This window comes from Anolis carolinensis, unplaced genomic scaffold (assembly GCF_035594765.1).
Source record: "Anolis carolinensis isolate JA03-04 unplaced genomic scaffold, rAnoCar3.1.pri scaffold_7, whole genome shotgun sequence".
In the NCBI taxonomy this organism is placed as follows: Eukaryota; Metazoa; Chordata; class Lepidosauria; order Squamata; family Dactyloidae; genus Anolis; species Anolis carolinensis.
In genome coordinates, this window is record NW_026943818.1 from 20,723,208 (window position 1) to 20,750,798 (window position 27,591).

The following is a 27,591-nucleotide window of genomic DNA, read 5'->3' on the forward strand; positions in this document are numbered from 1 at the left end:
ATCCAAAAACAGCTTTGTGCGCATGCGCGGAGCTGGCCTCTGGCCCTACCCTTGGAAGACCTATATTATTTTGTAATACAATATAATACTAATAATACAATATAATAATGTTAACTATATACTATATATTACATGTAATATTAATAATAATATTACAATATACTGATATAGTACAATATAGTAATTTATTGACAGTATTGTGCTTTGCTAATAATATAATATTGTATGTAAATTTAATTTGTAAGCTGCTCTGAGTCCCCCTTCGGGGTGAGAAGGGCGGGATATAAATTTACTAAATAAATAAATAATAAATAAATATTTCAGCAGCACACGAGCAACCCAACCACCGCAGCAGATGACTTACCTTAGAAAGAACACAGCCAGGCTTTGAGCTATTCACTGCTATTCTACTTCAGCCACAGCAACACGTGACTGGACACAGCTAGTGTTTTATAAACTTGTGATTCTGGAACCACGCTAACTAAAACCACCCCTTATACACCCCGCCAAAGAGGAGAGAGGCATTTCGGAGGGTGGAAGGACTGTTTATTAATTCTACGCAATTTCATTCGACGTCACAGCTTGGTTTTCCGCAAATCCTCCCTCCCAGCTCCGGGTCCGAAAGTGCGTCACAGTCTTGTGTCAATTACATTTTTTCGTTTCCGCTCCCCTTCTCCCCACCCCCCGACTTAAGCAGAACTGAGGCAGAGTGTGAGAAAGAAGCGGTCGACCGCTGTGAAAAAATAATACAAACTCTTTTCAGCTATGTTACAGTTGGGGCGAAACAAACAAATGCAGAAGACCAAATGTGGGGTGACAGAGGATTTTGGGTGATGCTAGAAGGGGATGAAGGGATACAGGGGATTCGGGGGGGACACCGGAGCCCCAAGGAGTCAAAAAGCACCACCTCGGAGAAGAACGGATAAGGACAAACCAACGTGGAACCGAAGTAGGACTTCTGTGCGTTCTACTTCTATCCCTTGCAAAACATACTACCATGCTTCAGGGCAGGAAAAAATATATATGTGCAAATAAGTGTGCACTAAAAATAAATGCTATGCAGAACTTCTGAACAAAAACAGAAAGTTTCGCAAGTGGGTTTGAAAGAAGGAAGTGGGATTTGGAGAAGTCGAATCAAACAGAGACCGAATGCTTTCCCCGTTCTTTCGGAAACGTACCATTTGTATATATATCACCGGCGACTGCATCACGTTTTTAGTGGTCCGCTTTCTCCTTGTCTATATAGACATCGAGCAGCTCAGGGAGGAGATTTGAGGACAAAACGGCACGCGGATGTGACTCCAGAAAACACTACAACATGAGAGCACTACGCACAGCATCCAAGGCTTGCAGGCTATTAATGGCGCATCTAATGGCTCTGGGGACGGAGCACAAAAAGCTTTGTCCTCGGACTCCCAAAGAATAGCTCTAGTTTTCATAACTTCGTAATTGAAGGAGACTGTTGTTATGCATTAATGTGGGATCTCTGTCTATGGTTCCATTGGCAGGAATTTTGGATCAGAATGGAGAAGTATCCAGAAAACAAGTTGGGTTTAGTGTGGCTTGGATGCTGCCGCACTAAACCCAATACTGGGCTAGGAAGAGCCCAAGGTTTGGGTCCCTAAAGACACCGATTTTGTGGGTCACACTCTCTCAGCTTCAGAGGAAAGTGAAGGTGAACCTGCACTGGACATATTTTGCCCAATTCTTCAATATTTTAAATCCATTTTTGTATGTTGTGTATTGGATCTTCTACTGTGCACACTAAATCATCCGCAAAAACTCTTATTTTAATCACTCCCTTTTCTTATTTCAGTCCCAGTTATTTATCTTTTCTTATGGTATTTAGCAGTATTTCTAATACTAATATAAATAATAATGGAGATAGTGGGCATCCTTGCCTCGTCCCTTTATCAATCTTGAAGCCTCTCGAATAAGTTTATGCCTTTTAGTGTAGAGAAAGCAGCAAACTTTAATCTAATCTAAATTAAGAATGTCCCAGGTATTGTGATATTCTACTCATTCCCCCAAAACAGGGACTTTTATCATTCTGCTGGGTTTTATTCCCTGTCTTTTTAACATATATGATTCAAGTGCATGGTAGTTTAACTACATTTAGCAACAACTAAATGTATGTTGTGTGTATGTATTCTTCCAATTTCCACCCTTTTGTTGGAAACATGAGTGTTTGGGTGTACAGTGTTCCCTCACTTATCGCTGGGGTTAGGTTCCAGGACCACCCGCAATAAGTGAAAATCTGTGAAGTAGGGACACTTTAATATTTATACATTATTTTAGTAGTTCTACACTATTTTAGGTCTTTATCAACCAATTGTGTGTTGATAAATTGCCTCCTTCTCCTCCCGTTGTGAAGTTGGTACACTTTAATATTTACACATTATTTTAGTAGTTCTACACTATTTTAGGTCTTTATCAACCAATCGTGTGTTAATAAATTGCCTCCTTCTCCTCCCGTTGCCACTTGGGCTCCTCCCGTTGCTGCTTGGGCTCCCGTTGCCACTTGGGCTCCCTTTGGCTCCTCCTTCCTTCCTTCCTTAGGCTGTAAATTGTAATTTTTTATGATTTATAATAGTCTTTTAGAGTTTATTGAAAAACCGCGAAACAGCGAATCCGCGAAAAGTGAGCCGCGAAGTAGTGAGGGAACACTGTACTGTATCTGTTGGCGGCCCAGTATGGAAAATGATATTGAAACGAAAGAAAGGAATGGAATGTTAACATGAATCAGAAATAAAAAATTACGGTTCTGTGCCGGAGACTTCGACTGTCCTTTTGAATCGCATATCCTACTGGCTAAAGTGGAATGAGTGTGCTGTTAACTGTGCAGCGTACCTATAGATCGAAATGAAGTTTGAAAAGGAGAGCCATTGGGAGAGGAGAAGCCAAGTGCAGGGAAGGGATTACAGCCTCAAATGAACTCCCCAAAAGCAGCGGAGACTGACTGCAAAGACGGCAGAAAGCTCGGACACATGGGCACAGAGAGACGGACGGACGGATGCACAGACGCACGCTTCCAGGGCCATGCGCGCACACAGACACACGGACACGCATACATGTGGACGCCGACAAAGAACGTGTGTGCGAGTTCCCTGCGAACCCAAGGCACCACTTTGGAGGATGAGGGTCTGTACAGGGCGGGGAAGGGGCCTGAATGTGTGTGAGAGAGAGACCCCCTCCTCTAATGCCCCCTTTCAATGCCGAAGCGGACGTGCTCAGCGGGAAAGCGTGCAAAAGGCATTTGGGTTGGAGGGGCCAAAGGACGCCGCACTCCTTCTGTCGGAAAGAAGGGGATGTCTATTTACACAAGCTGGGAATGTGTGGCGCTACCCCCGCCCACCCCCCATTTTGCCATTCCTGTGCAGGCCAGGCACAGAAGCGTCTTCCTGTGGAGCCGGAGACCTGCTCCGGCCGTTGAGCCTTAGGCAGCGGGAAAGGAAGAGGGAACGGGGTCCAAAGGCTCTCATTCGGAGACTTCTGGGTGGACGCTTAGCCCGCCGTCCGCCCGTCGGTGGGTCTCCCAGAAGGCTTGATCCAGTTGCTCCAGTTGCGGACTGAGGGGCAGCGCCATGGCTAGGTGCATGCGGAGCGCCTCCAGCCACTGCTCCAGCCGGCAAAAGGAAGGCCTACAAGGGGAGAGAAGGTCATTTAGGGCAGAGCTTCCCAAACTTGTCATGTCGGTGACACACTCTTGAGACCTGCATCCTTTCACAACACAGGAATTCAGCTTGACTGGCGAACCGGAGGTTTAACCAACCCCCTATAAGAGTTTCATACAATATATATATATCAGTGATTTCCAAAGTAGACGCTACCGCCCCCCGGTGGGCACTGCAGTGATCCAGGGGGGCGGTGATGGCACCTATTAGGAAAAGGGGCAGGGGCAGGGCCAGGGGAGGGGCGGGGCCTCTTCCCAAGTGCCGGAGACAGGGCTGAGCACCTGAGGCGCCTGTTAGGGGGCGGTGCTAGAGGAGTGGGCGTGGCTCCTTCCCAAGAGCCCAGGACAGGGCTGAGCATCTATACCTCACCTGAGGCACTTGTTGGGACAGAGAGGGTGGAGCTAGGGAAGGGGGCGGGGCCTCCTTCCAAGAGCCTGAAACAGGGCTGAGCCTTTATATTTCTCCTGAGAGGCCTTTTAGGACTAAAGGGCGGGGCTAGGGGCGGGGCCTCTTCCCAAGAGCCTCTGTATACCACCCTGAGGCTCTTGTTAGAACACGGGGGTGGGGTATAGAGGCCCCACCCCCTGTCTCTTGGCAGGCACTCCAGCACAGGGATAGAAGCTCAGCCCTGCCTCAGAGCTCGTAACTCCGCCCACCCCAGTCCTGGCCGCCCATTTGTGGCCTCACACTGAGATTCCTCCCCCTGGATGATCAGAGGTGGGCCTGAAACTCAAGGCCAGGACTCCTCCTTGACTTACCGTTTCTCCGGATCCAAGTCGCAGCACCGGACGGCGATGGGGAAGAAGCTGGGGGGACAGTTGGGGGGGCAGTACCGGTCCAGGAAGCCCCGGACGTTGAGGCCAAAATCCAGGGTGCGAGGCAGGTAGTCTGGGTCCGCACTCACTCTCCCGATGATCTGTGCCAAGGGATGAAATGAATAGAGATCTGTCTGTTAGCAGATAGCCAACATCTTCTGGATCAGTGAAATGTATGGAATCCACTCTGTATTTCAATTCGAATCTCCAAGGAACTTTGAATGCGTCGAGCCAAGAAGTTTAACCCATAGAATCAACTTGCCTCGCACAGGATGATGCCGAAGGAGAAGACGTCAACTTTCTCATCGTAGCTCCTGCCTGGAAGAGAGAAAGGAATTCCATCGTCCACACCAAGAGCCATCTTGGTGGCCTTCACCCTCTCCACAGGACACAGGACTTGTGGAGAACCCAAGAGCGGAGCCCCGCCATTCATCCCAGCTCACCGTTGATCATCTCTGGAGCCATCCAGTACGGGTTGCCCACCACTGTGTAGCGTTTCCGGCGGTCCGGCTTCTTCAGACTGGCCAGCTGGTTCTTCTCGTCCACCATGAGCCGAGCGAGGCCAAAATCCGCCACAACGACACTTTTGTTCTGTGGAGCAAGGCGAAAGGAACCCTATTACTTGTGAATCAACTTAATCATCCCACATGAAGGAGATCTATTCTGCAAGTCGGCAAACCAATCTGGAGGCCAATAGGATACACACTTGTAGTTGGGTTCTAGGTCCTCCAACGACCACTTCTTGGGTTTATCATGGAGGATCAAATGGTGGAGGAGAACCATGAGAAACCCACTGAACTTAGGGAGAAAAGAAGGGCCCGTTGATAAACCAAATACATTCCAGCCACGTACCTCTCGCACAAGGCAGTTGTGAGTGTTGAGATCCCGATGGATGATGTTCATAGAGTGGAGGTAAGCCTAGGAGGAGAGGAAAGCGAGTAGGAGAAAGGAGGAGACAAGATGGGTTGGAAGGTTGTGTGGTCCAATGCAACTGTTCCAGTCACCTTATGTAGCCCTCAAGCAATGTGAAGATGGTCCTCAGGCAGCCCTAAACTATGTTGAGATGGTTCCTATGTAGGCCTTCAACTATGTTGAGATGGTTCCCATGTAGGCCTTCAACTATGTCGAGATGGTTCCTATGTAGGCCTTCAACTATATTGAGATAGTTCCTGTGTAGGTCTTCAACTATGTTGAGATGGTTCCTATATAGGCCTTCAACTATGTCGAGATGGTTCCTATGTAGGCCTTCAACTATATTGAGATGGTTCCTATGTAGGCCTTCAACTATGTTGAGATGGTTCCCGTGTAGGCCTTCAACTATGTCGAGATGGTTCCTATATAGGCCTTCAACTATGTCGAGATGGTCCCTATGTAGGCCTTCAACTATGTCGAGATGGTTCCTATGTAGGCTTCAACTATGTTGAGATGGTTCCTATGTAGACCTTCAACTATGTTGAGATGGTCAATATATAGGCCCTCAACTATGTCAAGATGAGCCCTATGTAGCCCGCAAAGTACATAGAGATGGTCAATATGTAGTTGTCAACTCAAGTCTAATTTTTGGAAAACTTACCATTCCTGATGCGATGTCTTTGGCGAAGCTGACCCTCTGAGTCCAAGGATACTGGCTATCCTGTAGACAAAGATGGAAAAATTGTAGATATGGAGGGTCAACTGTCCATACTTTCCAAGGCAGTGGATTCACTGCCCCACTGGAATGGCTAATGAAGTAATGTGACTCTTCCTTGCCATTTTGGCTTTGAAACATGACTCTGACACACTACAAGATTGGACCTTGGGCACATTCTTTGCGTCCTCTCCATACTCACCATGTTCTTGATGATCCCCCGAAGCGTTCCCCCTTTGATGTATTCGGTGATGAAGTTCAGCCGCTTGTCTTTGTAAAGAACGCCAATGAACCTCAGCACATTGGGGTGCTCCAGGCAACGCATCACCTTCACCTGGGGAGGTCCAAGCACCACAGAAGATTAGCCAGTGAGTCATAGCCATGGTGGCATCAGACCATCATCTGGAATACATCTGAAGCTCAAAGAGGTGAAAGAATGGTAGAAAGAACCTGCTTTTGGCCATCTGAAAACCCAGCTTCCTATTCAGGGTCATCTACCACGATCTCTTCTATAAACATATAGGGGAAGAACAGCTAGTCACAGTGATAGCTATGTGAGAGGACTCATTCTTGGTCCATCAAAAGCTGTGTGTTTTCAAGAAAAGAGAACTAGAAGTTCAAGGTAACTCATATTTCAGCCTCAAGAAGCAAAGATAGACATACAAGTATGAGACGATATGGTGAGGAAGGGTGAAAGAGGACAACTGATGGAGTCTCCTTGTGGAGAGAAAAAGTGGGATAAAAATAATAATAATCATCATCATCATCATGGTGGCTCACCTCCTTCAAGAACGTCCGTTGGGTCTCCTCGTCAAAGCGGATGAGCTCCTTCATCACCATGACCTCCCCTGTCTCTCGATGCGTCACCTGGAGAAGGAGGAAGGAAGGAATGAGGAGAATCAGGGACACAGAGAGAGGAATAGGTATTGGCCGTTCTGTTGAGTTGGTGAACACCAACCGGGACGTACCTTGATGGCTTGACCAAAGCACCCTTTTCCCAAGACCTCGCCGTGGATGAGGTCCGAGGGGCGGAAGATGCGGTGATGCCGGGAGACGACCCGGAGTGATTCGGAGCGACCGATGTCCTTCCGTTGGGAGGCGGGGGACCCCAGGGTGCTGGAGCAGGGAGATTTGTCGATGCTACAACTCCTCCTAAGAGGAAGAAGGAGAAGACATGAAGAAAGTGGTCCTTCGTCTGATCCCAGAAGATGAATCCAAGAAGGAGACGGACAAGCTAGAAGTTGTTCAGAAAAGGGCAACCAAAATGGTCCAAGGTCTGGAAGCAGAATGGAGTTTGGAGATGTTTCCCTTGTACCCTACCCAACATGTTTCAACCACATCCTTACATAATGGTTCGCTGTCGGATGGCTGCCGGATCCGGGCAAGGTGTCCGACTCGGCGAACGGAGAGGACTGCGCAGCTCCGACAAAGGGCTGCTCTCCAAAACCTCATGTGGGTCATGCTCAATGGTCAACTGCAGGAGCCGGCTGGTCTCCTGGATTAAGAGGTCGATCTGTGGGGAATAGAGAGACTGGATGAGAAGGGGCCATGGAAGAAGAAGAAGAGCTTGGAGATGAGGATGTTAAATATCACACTGGTAGGAGGGAAGGGTTTGTCCAAAACGAGGAGCAGACCTACACAACATACAGCCCACGGGCCACATACAGCCCTTGAAGGATTTGAGGTGGCCCAAAGAGGTTGAGTACTAAAAAATAAAACAAGACACAAGATTGTTTAAGGAACATCACCTCATCGAGGGGAACATGCCGGATCGGGGTGCCGTTGATCTCCAAGATGCGGTCCCCAACATGGATGGAGTTCTTCATGTCGGGACTGATACAGTCCGGGTCCAACCTGAATATGGGATAGTTTTGGAACGAGAAAGATCAGGATGACATTAAGCATGGTGTCAACTTCATTGCTGAGATTAAAATCTGGTGTCGGTTTGGGATCTAACTCTCCCAAACTTTATTTCTGGCCTACAACCACACGTCTTTGCATTCTCCTTTTCTTTAGGCACGTACACCTTGATTAAATGCCTATAGCTACATATCAGTGGATGCTTTGGGTTGCTTTCCATCTTCCGTACAGAAGGACCTCAATGTTCCACCGGATATACTTACTCTCGGACGCGTACGGTATGGGCATGCTCCGAACTGCTGTGTTGGTCGATGGAGATGGAGAAGCCCCGCTTGCCCTCGGAAGACGCCGGAATGGACACCAGGGTGACGGTGTGGGGGATGCGGGGGCCGGGAGACTCCGGAAGCAACTGGTCCATCACCGGAGTGACCACCATCTGGTAATAGCAGCGGCCGCTGTGACAGGGGATAGAAAGGGGACACGTCATGTCGAGTCCATGATAGAACACATGCGGACGTGCAAGGAATCGGAATCATTTTTGGAGGCAACTGCTCTGACAGAATCGTGGAAAGGACCTTCTAGTTGGACCTCCTGCCATGGAGGAATAAAACCACCAAAGCACTCCAGGATGATGCCCGTCCAACCTCTGTTGAAAGACCTCCAAAAGAAGGAGTGTTCACATCATCATGAGGAAGCTCATCATCCAGTTCAAGAGGAACCCACAGACCTCCACCACCCTCCAAGGGTCTATCATCCACTAGAATTAGATGGCAGCCCAGTTCCCACTGATCCTCCAAGGAGGCCCATAATCCAGGGACACCCAAAGGTCATCCAGTCATCCTAACTTTCCTTCCAACTCACCAGTATAGTTTGGACCGCTCCACCAGCGCATAGGTATCTCCATCCCCAATGAACACCCTGCAATTGAGGCAGCTGAAACATTCGGGATGGTACTTCTGTTCCCCAGCCACCTAGAAAAGAGACGGGAGGAAACAAACAAACAAATAAATAAACAATTGATCATATCCTCAGCTGCTGTAAGAAAATCACACAGACAGACTACAAACAGAGGCACAACTATGTGGCCCAAATGATTCATTGAAACTTTTGCCTCAAGTACCACCTCCCAACAGCAAAGAACTGATGGGATCACAAACCTGCAAAAGTATTGGAAAATGAGCACGCAAAGATACTGTGGGACTTCCGAATCCAGACTGACAAAGTTCTGGAACACAACACACCAGACATCACAGTTGTGGAAAAGAAAAAAAATCTGGATCATTGATGTTGCCATCCCAGGTGACAGTCGCATTGACGAAAAACAACAGGAAAAACTCAGCCGCTATCAGGACCTCAAGATTGAACTTCAAAGACTCTGGCAGAAACCAGTGCAGGTGGTCCCGGTGGTGATCGGCACATTGGGTGCCGTGCCAAAAGATCTCAGCCGGCATTTGGAAACAATAGACATTGACAAAATCATGATCTGCCAACTGCAAAAGGCCACCCTACTGGGATCTGCACTCATCATCTGAAAATACATCACACAGTCCTCGACTTGTGATTTTGTGATACAAATTATTATTATTGTTATTATTATTATTATTACTATTATTATTATTATTTTATGACACAACAAACAAGATAGATATGCTGGATTTCGTATCACAAAATCACAAGTCGAACACTTCCCAAGCGTTTAGGACTGTGTGATGTATTTTTGGATGATGCACGCAGATCCCAGTTGGGTGGCCTTTTGCAGCTGAGTTTTTCCTGTTGTTTTTCGTCAATGCGACTGTCACCTGGGATGGAGACATCAATGATCCAGACCTTTTTCTTTTCCACAACTGTGATGTCTGGTGTGTTGTGTTCCAGAACTTTGTCAGTCTGGATTCGGAAGTCCCACAGTATTATTATTATTATTATTATTATTATTGTTATTACGAGTAAGAGCAGTAAGGCCACATCACCGCAAGGCCCCCAACAGTTGACACAACCACCCACGTGGTTATCGTGGCCATGCTTCTGGCTGGGCAAGTCACACTCTCTCAGCCCAGAGTCACATAGTGGATTTTCAGGTCTGAGCTTTCCGAATTGTGGCAACTATTTCCTGACTGTGAAAAGGTCTCTTTACAAATTGAAACAAAACAGCAGCTCTCTAGGACGGTGGAATAAATCCTCCCCTTTGGTTGGGTGGCTATCATCTGCTCAAGATCTGTGTCTCGGCTTCCTTCTCCTTTTTCCCACTTCCCGTTGTTTCCAAACTGGCCCATTAAGATCTCCGCTTTCTGCCCCCCAGGCACGCCATTGAAACACAAGTCTTGTGCGGAAAAAAACGCCTCTCCAAATACCCTCACTTGTTCCCGCTACAGGCACGAGTCCAAGCCACTGCCAGGCAGGAAGGCACAACCAAAGCCCTCCCGACAGAGGGCCATCCAACAGACTCCCAGGCAGTATATTCTACTATTCAACGGGACCGCTTTCCTTACCATGACCAACCCTTTGGTGATCTGTTCGGAGCATCCGTGGCACATCTCCCCAAAATGGGCCCAGTAGTCCTTCTTGCAGTAGAGCCGGCCGTCCTTCTCATAGTATTGGTGGGAAAGCGATGTCCCGCACTCGCTGCATCTGCGGAAAGAAAGAAGGAAGGAAGGAAGGAAGGAAGGAAGGAAGGAAGGAAGGAAGGAAGGAAGGAAGGAAGGAAGGAAGGAAGAAAAAAAGGAAGAAAGGAAGGAGAGAGTCAGATAGGAAGCCAAATTTCGACATGGAAGTACCCAAGTGAGTCATAGGAAATCCCCACCAACTTCAAAGGTTCGGAGCACAGAAAGGAAAGGGGCAAAAGGCCAACGATGCTCATGAGTTTGTGGGCGATTTGGGGAATTTATAGTTTTCAAAACATCCTTCCCCTTCCTTTGAACCCCTTGCCCTCAAAAAGCCCCTTACAGTCATGCTCCAAATCCATTTCCCAGAATGACTCTGCTATTCTTATCGACGGCTATATGGGAGAACCCATTCTGGACTTAATTCCAAACTTTCTGGGGTCCCCCCAAAAAATCTTCTGGGATTTGTAGTTTGGCAAAGCACCAAGACAAGACCAATCAAGGAACATGAGAGTAAAGGAAATAGATGAAAATGCATATACAGTGTTCCCTCACTACTTCGCAGTTCACTTTTCACGGATTCGCTGCTTCGTGGTTTTTCAATAAACTCTAAAAGACTATTATAAATCATAAAAATTACAATTTACAGCCTAAGGAAGGAGAAGCCAAAGGGAGCCCAAGTGGCAACGGGAGCCCAAGCAGCAATGGGAGGAGCCCAAGTGGCAACGGGAGGAGAAGGAGGTAATTTATCAACACCCAATTGGTTGATAAAAACCTAAAATAGTGTGTAATTACTAAAATAATGTATAAATATTAAAGTGTCCCTACTTTGCGGATTTTCACTTATTGCGGGTGGTCCTGGAACCTAACCCCAGCGATAAGTGAGGGAACACTGTATAACTAAAAACTAAGGATATTCCATGGTAGAAGGAAAAGTTTAACTGCTATGGAGTCTTGGGAGTTATAGTTTAACGAGGCACCAAGAAGGTGTTGTAGTTTCCCAAGGTCTTCAGCCTTCCATGGGTAGAGAAATACTTCAGAGTTAATGCAATTGGGAGTTGTAGTCTGCACGCTTAGGCAGAGACGGAGTAAGACCTTGGGAAACTACAACTCACAGGAGTCCATAACATTGAGCTCTGGCAGTGTCGAGGTGCATCCATTCCACAGTGGAGATGGATGGACCCACGGGTGGCTGAAGACCTTGTCAAACTACAACTCCCAATATTCTATATCATTGGGCCAAACTGCATCGATAGGTGCACACTTTGATAAAAGAATAGACTATATTGTTGGGTGGTATTCTTTCAACTAGAAGGGTTGGACTAGATGACCTTCGGGGTCCCTTCCAACCCCAAGCTTCGATTACTCTTTCTCTGGATTTCTTTCCAAACAGACCTCCTGGTGAAGCGCAACTTCATTTTAAGTCACAAAGGCGAGTCCTTTGCACAACCTTTCGCAGAAGAGGAAGAAGCCACGAGATGGCCCACGGGGAGGAATAGCGTGACAGATTCACTTCCCGTCTTGGTCTGAGGACCTCTTACGAAGCCCACTTCCCACACTGCATGCTGTCACGTCTCAGTTCTGACACGGGCCATGGGGCAATGATGTTTCCCCACACAAGTTGCTTTACTTCGAGGAAACCAAGATAAGGAGGATAGATCTTGGAAACACCCACTGCAGTGGCAACAAGAAATCTCCACGACACCTCCCCAATGGATTCCAACCCACCGCAAAGAGTCGTTCTCATGTTGGAGGGGCAAGGAAGCCACTCTGGGTTTTGAAGAGCCTTCAAGGAATCCTCCAAGGTCTTGTGTCCTTTCCTTTGACTGTTTAAAAAACCATTTCACTGACAACATTCCAACTCGAGTTAAACACTATAGCCCCCATGACTTTCAAGACCACCACTTTAAGATACCTTTTCAAGATATCTCTCTCTATCTATCCATCTATCTATCTATTCATGCATCCATCCTTCCATCCATGTATCTATTGATCCACCAATTCATTCATCCATCTTCAACCTCAATCTATCCATCTATGCATCCATCCATCTATCCATCCATCCATGTATCCATCCATCCTTGAATCTATGATCCACCTATCCAACTTCCATCCATCCATCCATCTGCACATCTATCTATCCATTCATCTATCTATCTATCTGTTTATCCACCCACCCATCCATCCATGTATCTATGATCCACCTATCCATCTATTCAACTTCTATCCATCCATCCATCCATCTGCGCATCTATCCATCCATTCATTTATCTAGCTGTTTATCCACCCACCTATCCATCCATGTATCTATGATCCACCTATCCATCTATTCAACTTTTATTCATCCATCCATCCATCTGCGCATCTATCCATCCATTCATTTATCTGTTTATCCATCCACCTATCCATACATGTATCTATGATCCACCTATCCATTCTTTCAATCTATTCATCTATCTATCTATCTATCTATCTATCTATCTATCTATCTATCTATCCGCCAACCCACCCACCCATCAGTTTATCCATCCACCTATCCATCCATATATCTATGATCTACCTATCTATTTATCAATTATTCCATCTATTCAATCTCGATCTATCCATCCATTCATCTATCTGTTTATCCACCCACATATTTATCCATCCATGTATCTACTGATCCACTTGTCCATCCTTTCAACTTTTATCTATCCATCTCTGCATCTATCCATCTATCTACCTATCTATCAATCTAGCCATCTATCCATGGAGACCAAATCCAGAGCAAGAGGTGAAGACCTGCAATGAAAAACTACAGTATTGGCCTTGGCTACAACTTTGGCCAGTTATTTGGCGAATCCACCCACTCGGCACAGCAGCAGAACCCTGAGACACCTCCGAATCTGAAATCGAAAGCAGTTCCTTTCTGTATAAAATACGTCTCTGCCCTATTTGTGGGTATTGTCCTCCGCCCCGGTCATTTTCCAGGTTGGCATTCTCAAGTATCGGCCTCTTTCGGACAAAACGGTTGACCACCAGCGAAGGCGTAATTGGCTTGGCGTCCTCCGCTTTGTCTGGGCGAGCTCCGGTTCCGATCCGGGTGTCAAATGACCGGTCCCCCACGTCTCCTGATTCAAATGGGTGGCACGACAAAGCTTGGGGAAACGAGCCACATTGGTTTGAAGCCAACTTGTGGTTTCGAAGGAGCTCTCCAAGGTCCTGAAATGAGTTCAGCACCACGGAGAGCACCTTGATCAAACCCTATCTCAATGACATAGAAGTCAACAGCCAATTCTCCCAATGGGCATGAAAGTAAAAACTCTTTTCAGTTGTTCGAGTCATAGAGTTGGAAGGAACCCCAGGTGTAAAGACGTCATTCAAGCCCTCCTGACAGATGGCCACTTGTTCCAAGGAAGGCAATTTACTCCACTGCCAAACAATTCCTATCATCAGGCAATTCTTCCTAATGTTTTGGTGGAATCTCTTTCCGCAGCTGTCCTGCAGTTGAATCCAGGACAACGTAAGCAAAGCTGCTAAATCTCTGCGGCACTTAATATGAAAAAAATTCAAATCAACCCACGCCTGGCAGGCCTGCAGGGAAATCCCAGAGACTATGACAGATGGTAGATTGGGTCTCCTACGTTGCAACTCCCCCAGTTGTAGGTCTTGGGGTTCCCGGCAGGAATAGCAGGGTTTCCCCATTGTCTGGAAGCAGCCCACCTTGGGGGCCCTCCATCTGGTCAACTGAAAAGCAGCCCTGGAAAGTGGCCATCCTGCGGGTGAAGAGAGAGCGGCCTGGGCTGGCATGACTCAGCTCACTTGCCTCGCTGCTCTGCTGCATGACAAAGGCCTAGAGACTCACGCACGCACACTTCCATGCAATCCTTGCCATTCATCACCTGCCAGGGGTAGGGCTTGACATCTGCCACTGGGGCTGCATGCCTGTGCATTGTGTCCACACTCCCAACAATGCTCAAGAGGCAAATAATAATAATAATAATAATAATAATAATAATAATAATAATAATAATAATAATAAAATAATAATAGAAGTCAAAAATCAAAAACTCCTCAAAGCACAGCAGACAAAAAACCAGTACAAGAAAACCGCACTACAAACTAGAGCTGACAGCTGGCACAACAAAACATTGCATGGAAAGTTCCTTGACAAAATTGAAGGAAAAGCTGATAAGGAGTTCCAATGAATCATTTGGGCCACATAGTTGTGCCTCTGTTTGTAGTCTGTCTGTGCGATTTTCTTACAGCAGCTGAGGATATGACCCATGGTTTCGTCAGTTTCCTTGAAGAGTCTGCATTTTGGGTCATCAGCTGATTTTTTGATCTTGGCCTTAATTGCCTTGTTCTGATGGCTTGCTCCTGGGCTGCAAGGATCAGGCCTTCTGTCTCCTTCTTCAGGGTGCCATTCGTGAGCCAGAGCCAGGTCTTCTCCTTGTCAGCTTTTCCTTCAATTTTGTCAAGGAACTTTCCATGCAATGTTTTGTTGTGCCAGCTGTCAGCTCTAGTTTGTAGTGCAGTTTTCTTGTACTGATTTTTGCCTGCTGTGCTTTGAGGAGTTTCTGATTTTTGACTTCAATCAAAGCAGGTTCTTCACTTTGCTTTACATATTCTGCCAGGGCATGTTCTTCTTCTTTGACTGCTTGTTTGACTTGTAAGAGTCCTCTGCCACATGATCTTCTAGGCAGATATATTATTATTTTATTATGACACAGCAAACAAGATAGACATGCTGGATTTTGTATCACATAATCACAAGTCAAACACTTCCCAAGTGTCTAGGACTGTGTGATGTATTTTCGGATGATGCGTGCAGGTCCAGTAGGTTAATTATTATTATTATTATTTGGGGCCGAGCATGCCTTCAGGGGAGATTCGAACCCTGCTCATGCTCCAATGCTCAAACCCACTGAGAGAGATGGAGCTCTATGGCTTTTCCCACACGAGAGGTGGAGAGAGATGCGTGCGCAGAGGCACACGCTGCATCGGCCTTTCCCACAATGCCCCCTGCTCATCCCCCCTCCCTCCCTCCCTCCCTCGATGACATCACCGAGCCCCTTCCTCCGAGGAAGCCCCCCTCCCATGACATCACCTCTGCGGAACTTCCCTCTGTGGGTGGGAGGGGGGAGGAAAGGAGCAGCCAATCACATTGCCCACTCTGTTAACCCTCGCAGGCCCAGTGGGTTCTTTCTTTGAACTCATTCCTATTAATAACAATCATAACAACAACAACAAATCAAAGCAAATGCTCATGATATCCATCTGTCAGTATAACTAAAAGTCAATGTATGTATGGATGCCTGGTTTGGCCGAGTGGGTTTGGTCCCTGGATTCTTTGATTAATTTCATCATATTGATTAATATACAGTCGAGTCTCACTTATCCAACATAAACGGGCCGAACGTTGGATAAGCGAATATGTTGGATAATAAGGAGGGATTAAGGAAAAGCCTATTAAACATCAAATTACATTATGATTTTACAATTTATTTATTTTATTTACTACATTTATATCCCGTCCTTCTCACCCTGAAGTAGACTCAGAGTGGCTTATAGATTATATTTACATACAATACATTATATTATTAGCATAGTATGATACTAGCATTAAATTACTATATTATTATTTATTTATTTACGTATTTACTACATTTATATCCCGCCCTTCTCATCCCAAAGGGGACTTAGAGTGGCTTACAAATTATATTTACATACAATACATTATATGATTAGCATAGTACGATACTAACATTAAATTACTATATCATTATTTATTTACTTACTTATTTACTAAATTTATATCTGGCCCTTCTCACCCCAAAGGGGACTCAGAGCGGCTAACAAATCAAATGAACATACAATATATTATTAGCATAGCACAATATAAGCATGAAATTACTATATTGTACTATATCATTATATGGTAATATTATTAGTAATACTAAATTTAATATAGACTATATAATTAATATTATTACATTACATTATTATCAATATTATATCATAATACATTATAATATTATCAATACAGTAGAGTCTCACTTATCCAAGCCTCGCTTATCCAAGCTCCTGGATTATCCAAGCCATTTTTGTAGTCGATGTTTTCAATATATCGTGATATTTTGTTGCTAAATGCGTTAATACAGTAATTACAACATAACATTACTGTGTACTGAACTACTTTTTCTGTCAAATTTGGTGTATAACATGATGTTTTGGTGCTTAATTTGTAAAATCATAACCTAATTTGATGTTTAATAGGCTTTTCCTTAATCCCTCCTTATTATCCAAGATATTCGCTTATCCAAGCTTCTGCCGGCCCGTTTAGCTTGGATAAGTGAGACTCTACTGTATTACCAAAACATCATGTTTTACAACAAATTTGATAGAAAAACCAGTTCAATGTCTGGTAACACTATGTAGTAATTACTGTATTTACGAATTTTGCACCAAAATATCACAATGCATTGAAAACATTGACTACAAAAATGTGTTGGATAATCCAGAACATTGGATAAGTGAGTGTTGGATAAGTGAGACTCTACTGTATTATCAATATGATATCATTATACATTATAATATTATCAATATTACCAAAACATCATGTTTTACAACAAATTTTATAGAAAAACCAGTTCAATGTGTGGTAACACTATGTAGTAATTACTGTACTTACGAATTTAGCACCAAAACATTGCAATGTATTGAAAACATTGACTACTAAAAGACAGGCTGCGTTGGATAATCCAGAACGTTGGATAAGCGAATGTTGGATAAGTGAGACTACTGTATCTGGGATTATTTTCCCCTCCAAAGCCAAATCAGAGAGGCTTCTGGGAACAACCCGAGAGGGAAAACGGGCCCATTCGATCGCATCAAGGCATTGATCCGTCTTGCACAAGAGTGGCCCTAAGGCCATATCTGGCAAACCAGTGATTTTCCAGCTTTTCCAGTCCGAGAGACACACAGACGATGGGGACTTACTTGGCTCCGGCCGTCAGGAAACGGCTGCCCTTGAGCACAGCCGCCAGCATCCTTGCCACGCTTGTTGGCCAACAGTGGCCCCGAATGTACAACCCTTGAAGCCGAGATCCCAACAGTCCACTGGAGAAACAGTCCACAGCTCTGCAACTCCAGCTTATTTTAGCCGAGCCCAAGGCTACATTCCTCCCCCCTTCCTCCAGCGCACCAGACAGGAAGCCGCGCTGTAATCATAATGGGACAGAACTTCCTCTGCGGGCGGAGGCACACAGCCAGAGCGGCTTGAAACCAGCGGCGCATGAACACGTGGCCGACAGGAGCAGAGTGTCCACACCCCAATAAGCCCAGCTGGCCAATGATTTGGAACCTCAATAGGTCCCAGTGTTGGTAACTCAACAAGTCAGAGAGTTGGTGCTTTCATAAAAGGTAAAGGTTTCCCCTGACGTTAAGTCCAGTCGTGACCGACTCTGGGGGTTGGTGCTCATCTCCATTTATAGGCCGAAGAGCCGGCGTTGTCCGTAGACACCTCCAAGGTCATGTGGCCAGCATGACTGCATGGAACGCCGTTACTTTCCCACCGGAGTGGTACCTATTGATCTACTCACATTGGCATGTTTTAGAACTGCTAGGTTGGAAGCTGGAGCTAACAGCGGGCGCTCACTTCGCTCCCCAGATTTGAACCTGGAACCTTTCGGTCCGCAAGTTCAGCTCCCTTATACTACTACTACTACTACTATTAGTATTATTGCCATAGAATGGTATCCCACAATCCACACAGTTGGTATCCCGTAGCCATAGAATGGTACCCAATAGGCCATATGTGGGGATCCACATGTCTTTTAAAAGTGATTTATTTCTTGTTTTAATGATGTTGTATCCCAGCTCGATCCACAAGAAGATGCAGGTAATACTACTGTACTTCTTGTTGTTGTTGCTGTTGTTGTTGTTATTATAGCCATAGATATATATTTTATGTGTGTGTGTGTGTGTGTGTATATATATATATCCCGTAAGCCATAGACTGGTACCCAATAGGCCATACGGTTAGGATGCAATAGGCCATAGAGATGGTATCCCAAACAGTTGGGACTTAATAGGCCACACAGTTAATATCCTATAAGCCAGTGAGTCGGTACCTAATAGATCATACAATTGGTACCCCATAGGGCATAGAGATGGCATCCCATACAGTTGGGATCCCATAGGTCATAGACTGTACTCAATACACCATACAGTTGGTGCCGCATAGGGCATAGAGATGGCATCCCATACAGTTGGGATCCCATAGACTGTACTCAATAGGCCATACAGTTGGGATTCCATAGGCCACAGACTGTACTCAATAAGCCATACAGTTAATACTGTTGGAGTATTTTTGTGTAAGTATAAAATGTTGAATCAAGTGTTTTTTGTTGTTTACAACTGTGTGTTCCAGCAACGAAACAGTTAACAACAGGCCAGTTTGATTGATAGCCTGCTGTAACCTATGGGCCATGACTTCCGGCCTGAGAGGACCTTCTTCGTGTTGTCGAAGGCTTTCATGACTGGGATCACAGGGTTGTTGTATGTCTTTCGGGCTTCTGGAACATGGCCACACAGCCTGAAAGACATACAACAACCCCAGGATGTTCTTCCTCCGGACTGTGGAATGTGCTGTTTTCAGTAGTCTGTGTGTGTGTGATCTGCTGAACGGCAAGAAGAGAAGCATGTCTGCTTCTAGCTATGGACTTTGTAACTTGTAAATATCTTGGTATATATAGAATAAATCTTTGAACCGCTGCCTGCAGCTTATTAACGACTGTGAGGTGTCGTTTGTGGGTAATGCTTCTCCGGACAAGCAAGCAGTCTGACCGAGGAGGAATTGGTAAGGGTCATAGGATCGCCAATAAATCAGGGTGCTGCAGAGCTGATTGTTTTTTAAATCTCACCCTGACAGATACCTCATAGGGCATAGAGATGGCATCCCATACAGCTAGTATCCCATAGGTCATAGACTGTATTCAATACACCATACAGTTGGTAGCCCATAGGGCATAGAGATGGCATCCCATACAGTTTGGATCCCAATGGGCCATCAAGTGAGGAACCCATTCGCTACAGAGTTGGTACCTCAACAGACCTAGAGTTGGTTCACATCTTGTCAAGAAAACCCTAAAAAAGGGTCACCACAAACGACCGGAAGACACACAACAACGATGCCAAGTTCCAAGCACCACTTCCGCCCGGACACTCCAAACAGGCTTAATAGGAGGCGGATGTTATCGCAGGCAACGGGGCTTGCGTCCCTCCGGACGGTCCCTTGAGCCCAATCTACTGAGCGTGGGGGCGTGAGAGCCACATCTGGAGCCAGGGAAGGAGAGGACCAGATGGAGAACAGGCTGAGGGAGGGAGGGAGGGAGGCCGAGAAGGGAAAAGGCTTTGGAAAACAACCTACCGGAAGCAGTCCGCATGCCAGTCGGCATTCAAGGCCTGCAAGTACTGGCCGTCATAGATGCTGTGGCTGCAGCTGGCGCATATCGGCAGGTCGCTTCCTGCGGGAGGAAAAGGATGGAAAATGTAAATACGGGACAGGTAGCACCAAGCAGGTACGCTTTATCTCCACTGAACAAGCATAATTTCCAAATGAGAACCATCAATGCCAAGTCTGTATAGGAAGGTTAACCTTCCAGAAGACGACCAAGTACTGTATTATTATTATTATTATTATTATTATTATTTTATTATGACACAGCAAACAAGACAGATATGCTGGATTTCGCATCACAAAACCACAAGTCGAACACTTCCCAAGTGTCTAGGACTGTGTGATGTATTTTTGGATTATTATTATTATTATTATACATTTGTGTATCTGTGTATGTGTATGCATATTCGTATATGTATCTAATCTATGTGTATGTGTTTGTATTTGTACATGTGTATGTGTACATGGATATATGTGTATATGTGTATATCTGTATGTTTATGTCTATCTGTGTATGTATATATATGCATATGTGTATGTGTATATATCTATCTGTGTATGTATATCTATGTGTATATAGATATGTGTTTGTATCATATCTTTGTGTATCTGTACATGGATATATGCGCATATCTGTATAGCTGTATTTCTATGTCTATATGTGTATGTATATATGCATATGTGTATGTGTATATATCTATCTGTGTATGTATATCTATGTGTTTGTTGGTATGTGTCCGTATCATATCTTTGTGTATCTGTACATGGATATATGTGCATATTTGTATAGCTGTATTTCTATGTCTATCTATGTATATATGTGTATGTATATTTGTATATGTATCTATGTGTATGTAGATATGTGTTTATGTCTATCTGTGTATGTCTATCTGTATATGTATCTATGCATATGTATATCTGTGGATGTATCTATGTGTAGGTATATCTATGTATGTATCATGTGTACATGGATATTGTGTATATCTGTATACCTGTATGTTTATGTATATCTGGGTAAGTAGATATATGTTTGTATCATATCTTTTTGTATCTGTACATGGATATATCTGTGTATATCTGTATAGCTATATTTCTATGTCTATCTGTGTATGTATATCTGTGTATGTATATATGCATATGTAGATCTGTGGATGTATATATGTGTAGGTATATCATATCTTTGTGTATGTGTACATGGATATATGTCTATATGTGTATACCTGTATGTTTATGTATATATGTGTATGTATATCTCTGTATCTGCATATATTTATGTATATCTGTGTATGTATATCTCTGTATCTGTATATATTTATATATATCTGTGTATGTATATATGTGTATGTATATCTCTGTATCAATTTATATTTATGTATATCTTTATGTGAATCTGTGTGTGTGTATGTGTGTGTGTATATATCTGTGTATATATATAATCTGTGTATATATGTGTATATATATTTGTGTGTGTATCTGTGTATGTCTTCTTACTTCTGGTCGATTAACTTTCTAGGATCCCTTGGATATTATTAGGGATCCTGTTATTCTGGTCACAAAATCCCTTTTCTTTCTCTTCTTGTTATTCTGACATCTCTGTCATAGGGATGGCCTTTTGTCATTGAGAAAAATCCAACATTGGGTCTTCAATGGAGAGTCTCTGCATGGACTCTCCATTGAAATGATCTCTTTCCAGAAGAAGACCAACCATACAATAATAATAATAATACTTTATTTTTATATCCCGCTCCCATCTCCCCAGGGGGACTCCATTGGAAGAATGTCTCCGTAGGGGTTCAGACTAAAACCCAAACCCGTAGCCATCTTCAAATTAAAGCAATTGTTCCTTCCTCCCATTTAGCGCATGAGCGCAATGCCAGTTGGTCAATGGTGCCCAGAAGCCGGAATGGCCTCGGGTTGAGTGACCATTGATGCCCTCCACTCCTTTTCCAAGGACTTCTGTCCACTCATTGATTTTCCAATTTATATAACAAGCTTTGTCTGTCGTTTCACTAAAAAGTTTCTGTTCCTGGCTTGAAAATGTTATTTCCTGTTTGATTGTGCGGTCCTTACTTTGAAATTAGTTGTCCCACTCTGAAAACTTCATTTTTGTAGCTGCCACAAACTTGGATCCTACTTTCATAGGCCACTGCGACCCCCACGAATGACAAATCTGGACTAAACTTGGCACACAGAACCCCCATGCCTAACAGAACATACTGGAGAAGTTTGGTGGACATTGACCTTGATTTATGGGTGTTATAGTTCACCTGCATCCAGAGAATCTGTGAAACCCACCGACAATGGCCTAGGACCAAACTTGGCACAGAGAAGCCCCATAACCAAGTAAACATACTGCTGGGATTTTTGAAAATTGACATTGATTTTGGGAGTTGTAGTTCACCTTTATCCAGAGAGCACTGAACCAAGCCGATGTCGAATCTGTACCAAACTTGGCACGCAGACACAACATGGCCAACAATCCATACAAGCAGGATTTGGGGGAGATTGATCTTGGAATCGGGGAGTTGTAGTTCACCCTTGTCCAGAAAGCACTGAACACAACAGGATGACAGATCTGGACAAAATTTGGCACACAGAAACTTTGGTGACCAATATAACATATTGGAGGGGTTTGGGTGAGGAATGGCCCACCAACGCGGGAGTTGTAGTTCACCCTGCATCCAGAGATAGTACCAAACTTCCCAAAACAAACAATGCCTTTTTCAAATCACACAGGCACCGCCAGGTCACATACTGTATATATTCGAGTATAAGCCTAGTTTTCCAGCCCCTTTTTTAAGACTGAAAAAGCCTCCCTTGGCTTATACTCGGGTGAGAGTCCTGGTTGGTTTATATTTGGGTCAGCTTATACTCGAGAATATATAGTACATTTATTTTTTTCTCTATTATTATTGGTATTATTGCATTTATTATTTATTATTGTTGCTACTATTACATTTATTTTACTCAAGTTTTATTATTATTAATACATTTATTATTTCACTCTGATATTATTATTATTATTATTGCATTTATTATTGTACTCTATTTATTTTTACTTGTATTATTTTCCTGGTGGCACAGTGCGTTAAAGTGCTGAGCTGCTGAACTTACGGACCAAAAGGTCCCAGGTTCAAATCCCGGGAGCGGAATGAGTGCCCTCTGTTAGCCCCAGCTCCTGCCAACCTAGCAGTTTGAAAACATGCAAATGTGAGTAAATCAATAGGTACCGCTCCGGCGGGAAGGTAACGGCACTCCATGCAGTCATGCCAATGGCCATACGACCTTGGAGGTGTCTACGGACAATGCTGGCTCTTCGGCTTAGAAATGGAGATGAGCACCAACCCCCAGAGTCGGTCACGACTGAACTTAATGTCAGGGGAAAACCTTTACCTAACCTTATTTTCCTGTATTTATTTATTTATTATTACATGTATTATTTTACTCTATTGTTATTAAAAGGATACATAAGCACATTGACATTGAAGAAGATGAGAATAATGATTTGATCAGAGTTGGACAGTCTAATCTTAAATCTGAGCTTTATGTAAATATTCAAAAAAATTTAACCTACTGATGCCTCAATTGATGTAATTTTATTGGTATCTATTTTTATTTCTGAAATTTACAACTCTCGGCTTATACTGGAATCAATGTTTTCCCAGTTTTTTTGTGGTAAAATTAGGTGCCTTGGCTTATATTCAGGTTGGTTTATACTCAAGTATATACTAAGGGACCTTTCCTCCGTTAGATCAATTAAAATATATCGGAGAAGAAGATAAGGAGATGTTTGACCCCACAAACCAAGGCTGAGCTTGGAAACCACCTTGGGTCCCAATCTGGAGGTGAAAGGGGGGCATATAATGTAGATGAATACATAAATAAAATGCCTTATGCCAGTATAATGGTCATTTCAGAAATGCTGGAAAGGAGCTATAAGGTGAAGTGAGGGCATTGCAATGCCAACCAGAAGGGAAGCCGGCAGCACCTTGGACAGCGCCCAGCACAGATGCCCAGTGGGCGAATGGGAGGCTGCTCCTGTATAATAATAATATTAATAATAATATATTACTAATATATTATATAAATATTATTACAATTATTAATATTTATACCATGCTTTATATCCCCAAAGAGGTCTCAAACCAGCTAAATATTATTAATATATACTATTAATAATATTAATATATATTATCATTCCTGGAGTACCTTTTACATTGGTTAACATAGCTGTTTCAGTCATTACACAATGGAGCCTTTCTAACGTTTATAATTGTCTCCTGGCATGCTTATGTAAAAGATACTCCAGCAATGGCATTGGTTATGGGCCCAGCACACTTCCATAACCAAATGTCACTGCTGGAGTATCTTGCTAGTTAATATTAATTTATATATAAAGTAGAGTCTCACTTATCCAACGTTCTGGATTATCCAACGCATTTTTGTAGTCAATGTTTTTAATACATCGTGATATTTTGGTGCTAAATTTGTAAATACAGTAATTACTTCATAGCATTACTGCGTATTGAACTACTTTTTCTGTCAAATTTGTTGTTAAACATGTTTTGGTGCTTAATTTGTAAAATCATAACCTAATTGCTGTGTAATAGGCTTTTCCTTAATCCCTCATTATCATCCAACATATTCGCTTATCCAATGTTCTGCTGACCCGTTTATTTTGGATAAGTGAGACTCTACTGTATTAATATTTATACCATGCTTTATCTCCCCAAAGGGGCCTCAAACCAGCTAAATATTATTAATATATACTATTACCTTATTAATAGTGTATATTAATATTATATATTGTCATTGATGGAGTATCTTTTATATTGGTTAACATAGGGTGCCCTTGATATGAGCTGGTCATTGAGCATAATAAAAGTTTACATTACATTACATTGGTTAACATAGCTGTTTCAGTCACTACACAATGGAGCTTTTCCAACATTTATAATTGTCTCCTAATTGTCTCTTGGCATGCTTATGTAAAAGCACACTTCCAGCACACTTCCATAACCAAATGTCACTGCTGGAGTATCTTGCTAGTTAATATTAATTAATATATTGATTTATTATTATTATTATTAAATTAAATTAATTTAATATTATTAATGTATATATATATATATATATATATATATATATATATATAAAAATTAATATGGATAATCCTCCATTCTAAAGGGATCTCAAAAGTCTTGGCAGACCTCAAACTGAGCATAAGCTAAGAGTGTGATGTAGCAGCACAAAAGGCCAATGCAATCACAGGCTGCATCCAAGTTGATTCTGGTGTGAGAGAATTGGCCGTCTGCAAGGATGTTGCCCTGGGGACGCCTGGATGTTTTTCCATCCTGTGGGAGGCTTCTCTCATGTCCCCACATGGAAAGCTGGAGCTGACGGATGGGAGCTCACCTCGCTCCCTGGATTTGAACCACCGACCTTTCAGCACAAGGGAAGACGAAAGAGGAGGAAGATGGGGAAGAACAGGGAGGAAAAGGAAGAGTAAAGAGAGAAGAAAGGAATGAGAAAGAAGAGAAGGAGAAAGAGGGGAGAAGAACTGGATTACATGGCAGTGTGGACTCAGATAACCCAGTTCAAAGCAGATGTTGTGGATGATCTGCCTTGATATTCTGGGTTATATGGCTGTGTGGAAGGGACTAAGAAAGAGGTGGAAAGAGAAAAAGAAAAGGAAGAAGAAGAGGAGAAAGAAGGGAAGGAGGAGACAGAGGGGGAGAAGAAGAGGGGATGAGGAGAAAGGTGGAAAGGGAAAAAGAGGAGGAGGAGGGAGAGGAAAAAGGAGGAAGGCAGGGAAGAAAAGGAGGAATAGGAGAAGAAGGGAGTGAGAAAAAAGTCAAGGAGAAGGGGACAAGGAGGAAGAAGGCATTTAGGAGAAAAGTGGAAAGGGAAAAAGAGGAGGAGGAAGATGGGAAAGAAGAGAGAAAGAAGAAGGGAACAAGAAAGAAGGGAAGGAGGAGAAAGTGGGGAAAAGAGGAAGAAAAGGTGGGTGACTATGAGAAAGGTGGAAAGGGAAAAAGAGGAGGAGGAAGGAGAGGAAAAGGAGGAGGAAGGCAGGGAAGAAAAGGAGGAATAGGAGAAGAAGGGAGTGAGAAAAAAGTCAAGGAGAAGGGGACAAGGAGGAAGAAGGCATTTAGGAGAAAAGTGGAAAGGGAAAAAGAGGAGGAGGAAGATGGGAAAGAAGAGAGAAAGAAGAAGGGAACAGGAAAGAAGGGAAGGAGGAGAAAGTGGGGAAAAGAGGAAGAAAAGGTGGGTGACTATGAGAAAGGTGGAAAGGGAAAAAGAGGAGGAGGAAGGAGAGGAAAAGGAGGAGGAAGGCAGGGAAGAAAAGGAGGAATAGGAGAAGAAGGGAGTGAGAAAAAGTCAAGGAGAAGGGGACAAGGAGGAAGAAGGCATTTAGGAGAAAAGTGGAAAGGGAAAAAGAGGAGGAGGAAGATGGGAAAGAAGAGAGAAAGAAGAAGGGAACAGGAAAGAAGGGAAGGAGGAGAAAGTGGGGAAAAGAGGAAGAAAAGGTGGGTGACTATGAGAAAGGTGGAAAGGGAAAAAGAGGAGGAGGAAGGAGAGGAAAAGGAGGAGGAAGGCAGGGAAGAAAAGGAGGAATAGGAGAAGAAGGGAGTGAGAAAGAAGGGAAGGAGGAGAGGAGGAGGAAGATGGGGAAGAAGAGGAGATAGAGAAGAAGGGAAGGAGGAGAAAGAGGGGGGAAAGGAGGAGGAAAAGGAGGGGGACTACACTGAAATATAACACCCAGATTATCTGCTTGGAACAATCTGGATTATATGGCAGTGTGGACTCATATAATTCAGTTGATAATGTGGATTAGCTGGTTTGAAAAATGTGGATTGTATGGCAGGGTGGAAGGGGGAAAGAGGAGGAAGAAGAGGAGAAGGAGGAAAAGAAGGGAAGGAGGAGATGACAGAGGGAGAGAAAGAGATGAGGAAAAAGATGGAAAGAGGAGGAGAAGGAGGGAAGGGGAAAGAAGGGAAGGAGGAGATAGAGAAAGAGATGAGGAGGAAGATGGAAAGGGGGAAAGAGGCGAAGAGGGAGGAAGAAAGAAGAGGAGAGGAGGGAGGTGAAGGTCGCCCCCCACCTACTGTCCCCCCTGGAAGTGCGCATGCGCCCCGGCCAGCCAAGAGGGGGTCTGCCGTGTGCACGTGTGAATGCGTGCCTTGCCGCAAGAGGCGGGGCGGAGAGAGATCGGGGGGGGGGCTTCCTTTCTCAAGGTCAGGCTGGCAAGGGGACCCCTGGGACCCCCTCTGCACGACCCACCTTCGTCCTCGCCCATGGGCTCCTGGCTCCAGGTGCAGCACAGGAGCATCAACCGCATGCAGCCGGCCTCCGACGCGGCGCTCGGATTAGCGGGGGTGCCTTTTCCCTTCCTCCTCCTCCTCTTCTTCCTCTTCCTCCGAAGCCCAGGGCCGACTGAGAGGAAGCCCTGGGAAAAGGGGAGGGGGAGGAGGAGGAGGAGGGGCCTAAGAGGAGCCAGGGAGGGAGGGAGGGGAAGGAAACCCTCACCATCACCACCACCACCACCAGGACCTTCCTCTCTTTCAAGCCTTCC

General features: G+C 44.4%; 1 protein-coding gene across 2 annotated transcripts; it reads right to left on the reverse strand.

The window, feature by feature from the left end:
* Nucleotides 1-524: 524 nt before the first annotated feature.
* On the reverse strand, nucleotides 525-27,476 carry limk1 (LIM domain kinase 1). 2 transcript variants are annotated; one of them, XM_062960518.1, is made up of 16 exons: nucleotides 27,300-27,476; nucleotides 19,986-20,082; nucleotides 10,463-10,601; nucleotides 8,838-8,947; nucleotides 8,240-8,431; nucleotides 7,865-7,970; nucleotides 7,463-7,629; nucleotides 7,085-7,268; nucleotides 6,897-6,983; nucleotides 6,319-6,450; nucleotides 6,063-6,122; nucleotides 5,342-5,407; nucleotides 4,933-5,080; nucleotides 4,752-4,807; nucleotides 4,433-4,590; nucleotides 525-3,641 (listed from the first exon to the last, which is right to left on the reverse strand). In XM_062960518.1, exons 1-16 carry the CDS (start codon nucleotides 27,355-27,357, stop codon nucleotides 3,479-3,481), a joined length of 1,923 nt encoding a protein of 640 aa, XP_062816588.1. In that variant the 5' UTR covers nucleotides 27,358-27,476; the 3' UTR covers nucleotides 525-3,478. The 2 variants fall into 2 exon arrangements, with proteins under 2 accessions (XP_062816588.1, XP_062816589.1); XM_062960519.1 differs by lacking the exons at nucleotides 19,986-20,082; nucleotides 27,300-27,476 and adding an exon at nucleotides 17,555-17,786.
* Between the last annotated feature and the right edge of the window lie 115 nt (nucleotides 27,477-27,591).

Coding starts and splice junctions, on each gene's coding strand:
- limk1 (XM_062960518.1), bottom strand. CDS start 27,357: ATGCGGTTGATGCTCCTGTGCTGCACCTGGAGCCAGGAGCCCATGGGC. Junction 8,948..10,462: donor TCACCAAAGGGTTGGTCATG/GTAAGGAAAGCG, acceptor TCTCTTTTCTAG/GTGGCTGGGGAACAGAAGTA. Junction 8,432..8,837: donor GAGCGGTCCAAACTATACTG/GTGAGTTGGAAG, acceptor CCCCTGTCACAG/CGGCCGCTGCTATTACCAGA.